This window comes from Zingiber officinale, chromosome 7A (assembly GCF_018446385.1).
Source record: "Zingiber officinale cultivar Zhangliang chromosome 7A, Zo_v1.1, whole genome shotgun sequence".
NCBI classification, from domain to species: Eukaryota; Viridiplantae; Streptophyta; class Magnoliopsida; order Zingiberales; family Zingiberaceae; genus Zingiber; species Zingiber officinale.
In genome coordinates this window covers 47,471,052-47,475,627 of record NC_055998.1, presented here as the reverse complement: position 1 = coordinate 47,475,627, position 4,576 = coordinate 47,471,052, and the positions used below count along the sequence as shown (strand labels likewise).

Here is a 4,576-nt window from a genome sequence, read left to right as displayed (position 1 = left end):
GCATGCGAAGGCGAAAGTGCGGCGGAAGAAGGCGACGAGAGCTTTATAAGGATGGGCTCGACCCGCCCGAGCCGTCGGATGCAGGTCACATAACCCGAGGCCCGTATCCAACCGTCCATTTCAAACCGATGAACGTCGCATCGGGCGTAAGGCGGCGACCGTACGATGACGTCGACAGCGCCACGTGGCACTCGGTCAGAGGAGGGCATTTAATGAGCCCCATCACGAGACAGAACCCGCGTGCTCAACCATAATGGCGGAGATTTGCATGCATTCCGAGAAGATCCCAAGGACATCATCATAGGCCAGTTGGACAACCCTCGGCAATTAGCCGACCGGCGCTATTCGACCCCATAGTGGCCGAGCGGAGGTACACTTTCGGGAGTGGCAGGATGGCTGTCGCTCGGCCAAACTCATAGTCCAGTCAGTCGGACTTAGCGCCTCCTTCAACTAGACTTGAGGGGGAGGCATGTGATCCGGTGGTAAGGACGGGGGACCCTCGTTGGCGGGAGATCAACGACACATGGAGCTCAATGGTCAAGAGGGTCAACCCCAAGGTCGTGCCGAGCGGACAGAGGTTGTGCCGAGCGGAATGGCAGGCCGACTGAGCATCCGGTCGACCGAACATCCGGCCAGGGGTCTCCCAGGCCGGACGAAAGACAGCCCGAACAGGGGTCGGGTTTCTAATGCTCAAGGTAAAAGAGTCTATGGGCCGAGCGGACAGGCCGCTCGGCCGAGCCACAGGACAATAAGGCGCAATTCCATCCGAGCACATGAGCAGGGCTTCCCCGCCCGAGCCAAGATATGCGCATTCCCTGAAGCCATGAGCGTCGAGCGGCTGGTCCGCTCGGCCCGGGAACAGGCAAGAGCGCAAAGGGACAAAAAGGACAGCTGGTAACATCATCCTCGAGTCGCCTGCCGCCGACAAACAGCGTGGTCGGCGGCCGGAGCGAACAAAGTATCGTACGATGGAAGTTTCCACCGTCACATCAGGGATATGCTTGGACGATTGTGGAATGACGTCAGACATGCTTTTCTGACACAACCCTACTGAGGTATGTTTGGGGAAGCGCGCATGCATCGAGAAGCGTGCCTACGCCTCCCCGGGGTCCTATATAAGGATCCCTAGACTTCGACGGAGGTATGTGATTCTCATCACTGTAGCCACAGTAGCGTTACTTCGTTTCTCTTCTTCTTCACTATCTGACTTGAGCGTCGGAGGCCCGTCGCCGGGAAACCCCTCCCGGCTCGGCTTCTTTGTAGGTTCATCGGAGGTCTACACCATCATCAGAGGATAGCGGAGAGCGCCACGTCCCCAGCGTCTATCGACTCAGCGCTCGGACAGGATCACTTAGTAAACAGACCAAATAGTAAATCAGTCCAAGCATGGGTACCCAAGTCCAACCTGATCAATCAAGCTGGACTTGGTCAATATTGGATCCCCAAGGATCAAATACATTACCTCGATAGACCATATCGAGGCTATGATTCAGGGGGAGCTAGTAGAAAAATTATATTAGTAAAAAGAATTTAATTAAATTTAAAATTCAAATTAAAATTCAATTTAAAATTTAAATTAAATCAAAAATCAAATTAAAATTAAAATTAAAATTCAGATTAAATCAAATTAAAAATTCAAATTAATTCAAAATTTAAATCAAATTTATGAATTAAATTCTTACAAAAACTTAAAAATCTAAGGGAAGGCTCCAGAATAGCTGACACCTTCAAAACTTAATCTGTCCGACAAGGGTAACCAAGAGTAGACTACCCGGTAGGGTAATTAAGGTTAGAATAAAAAGGGCTAGGTTTAACTTGACTCACAGTACTTGTGAAGTATTGGATGATAGTATGTTGGGGAAGCTTAGTCATCGTATATCTAGGAAGATATGACTTCGACTTGGTGCATTTGGCTAAGTGGAACTGACCGAAGCTACCCTTTATGGATCCTAGTTAGACCAAGGTTTTGTACTAAGTTCAATGGGTAGGATTACTTGGAAAACCTCGAAGGCATGGTTACTTTAATGATGTCCAGGTGACTCACCATAACCTAGAAGTTTATCCACTGAATGCCTATTTGTTGAACTCAAAGCTAAACCTGAATCTAACAGAACGTTAAACTAAATCCTAAAATTGAACCTAATTCATCTCACAATATTATAGGATTCTCTGATTAAAATTTTAGATCGGGTGAGATGACTAAGGATTAAATTAAAATTAAAATTAAAATTAAAATTAAAATTAAATTATAAATTAAAATTAAATTATAAATCAAAATTAAATTATAAATAAAAATTAAAATTAAATTATAAATAAAAAAATAAATTATAAATTAAAATTAAAATTAAATTAAAATTAAAATTAAAATTAATTAAATCAAAATTAAATTAAATTAAAATTAAAATTAAATTAAACTATGTCGGCCATGGTCACGACCCTGCTTTGCCAGCCACAACTAGGCAATGGCGGCCACAACACTGCTTTGTCAACCGCAATCCTACTTTGTCGACCGTGTCTGACACTACTCGGCCAGAGCAAGTCGCGACCACCACTGCTCAGCCAACGGGATGCTTGAGGAGGAAAAGAGTACTTGAATGCCGAAGGAGAAGCCAATCGTCGGAGTAGGGAAGAAATTGTCAAAGGAGGGAGGACAGTTCATGTAGAGAAGAGATTGGACACACAAGCCCTAATGTCCCAAATATAGCGACGGAATATAATTTGTTGCTAAACCTGATGTAAATCGCGACGGATAATTAATTAATATATCGCTATGAACGACAGATCATTAAATTATCTGTCACTAATATTGACGGATTAATTAACTATCCATCGTTATTAGTGACAGATAATTAAATAATTTATCGCTATTAGAGACAGATTAATTAATATCTATCGCTAAAAGTCACGTGTAAATATGTTCGTCAAAAAATTATAAATGTCCAGGCTAAATAGAGAGTTTAGTGACGGATAAACAACGACAGATTATTTAATTATCCGTCTCTGAAATTATCCTTCAACGACAGAAAATTAAATTATCAATGTATACTCCATCACTATGAACGATGGGTTCTAAAATAATTTGTCGCTAATAGCGACAGTCATCCATCCGTCACTAAACCGACGCCAAAAATTAGGGTTTAGCATCCGACGACTAAATATATATGAAGTAGCGACAGAATATTTTAGTCCGTTTCTAATTGCCATAGCCATTAATATTTCTATCGCTGCCTAAAGACGGAATTTTAATAGTTGTCGTCAACTCCATCGATATTATTAGCTGTTTTGTTTTATTTATTTATTTTTTAAGTGGAAGGAGGCTAAAATAGTAGTCAAAAGTTCCTAGCCCAATTCGTATGGTCAAGCTAAGGAGAAACAAATTACGTAAAAAAGTTGCACATAATGACAATGTAAACCCTTCCACTGATCGACAGAGGCAAGCAGTCTTACTAATACAATTAATAGAAGGTGCAGAGGTTGAGTGGAGTAGTACAAAGCGAAACAAGTACAAGAAGAGACGATTAACTGAAGAAGAATAGTTAAAGTAAACAAAGTAATATAATATATATATAATAGCACTTCTTAGTTGGTGGAGGTGGAGCAGGATGAGGACTTGGAGGAGCTGCACTCATCCTTCATGCCCGTGCTCTTGGTAGGGAACAGATCCAGCGTTTTCAGAGGCGGCTTGCAGCATGACATTCCGGCCGACGAACAGCTGCCGGCCGACATATAATTATATGCCAGCTCTTCTCCTTCCTCTGCTAGGTATCCCTGTGCTGCCTCCAACTTGCCCACCAGATTCATCCCTTGTGGCGTCGACTCTTGGAAACATCCCTGCACGTAGCAATTAAATTTGGATAGAGTGATGTGATACCAGCTCGCAGAGAAATAAGTATAAGTGAAGTCTTGTTTGAGACGATCGAAATGGAGCACGGAGTGGAAATCAAGAACCTGGGCATTAGTTGGATTCTGAATTTGAAGCGCTGGGGTAGTAGAGCCTTCGGACTGTGGGAGCATCTGTGGTTGCCGGCCGAGTCGGCGGCGGAGCTTCTGTCGTTCCCGGGCCTTATGATTCTGGAACCAGTAGAACACATTCTTGCCCTCAATCTTGCCGTAGAGGGAGAGGTGCGCAGTTATCTGTTGTATTTGGGAGGCATTTGGGGTTCTCACCCCACTCCTGTACATCTCCTCCAGAATCATCAGCTGCTCCGGTGTCGGGCACCACCTTGTTGAAGGCGTCTGAGGCATCTCAAGATCCAGTACTGCTCTTTGTTTTTTTTCCCCCCTTCTTTCCTTTTGACTTCCAGAGCTTTGTCCAGGTTCAGGTTTATATAGAGCTAGCTAGCTAGGTAGCTTAGCTATCTAGGGCAACACAGAGGAAGCAGGGAGGAAGGGAAGGGACAAAAGGGATTTGGGGAGGAGACTTTGGAGATTGATGCAATAGTGATGTGGAAGGAAAAAGAAAGGGAATTCTGTCACACTGCAGGCAGGCATTCATTGAAAGAGTTGAATGCTTCCTATTAGTTATTTTTTTTCTCTGTCTCTTTCTCTTTCTCTTTCTCTTTCTCTCATCTCGCTC

At 43.8% G+C, this 4,576-nt stretch overlaps 1 protein-coding gene across 1 annotated transcript; it reads right to left on the bottom strand.

The window, feature by feature from the left end:
- Positions 1 to 3,403: 3,403 nt before the first annotated feature.
- LOC122000100 (WUSCHEL-related homeobox 3B-like) lies at positions 3,404 to 4,305 on the bottom strand. Its single transcript, XM_042554641.1, has 2 exons — positions 3,949 to 4,305; positions 3,404 to 3,831 (listed from the first exon to the last, which is right to left on the bottom strand). The coding sequence occupies exons 1-2, from the start codon at positions 4,243 to 4,245 to the stop codon at positions 3,580 to 3,582; spliced, it is 549 nt and encodes a 182-aa protein (XP_042410575.1). The 5' UTR covers positions 4,246 to 4,305; the 3' UTR covers positions 3,404 to 3,579.
- Between the last annotated feature and the right edge of the window lie 271 nt (positions 4,306 to 4,576).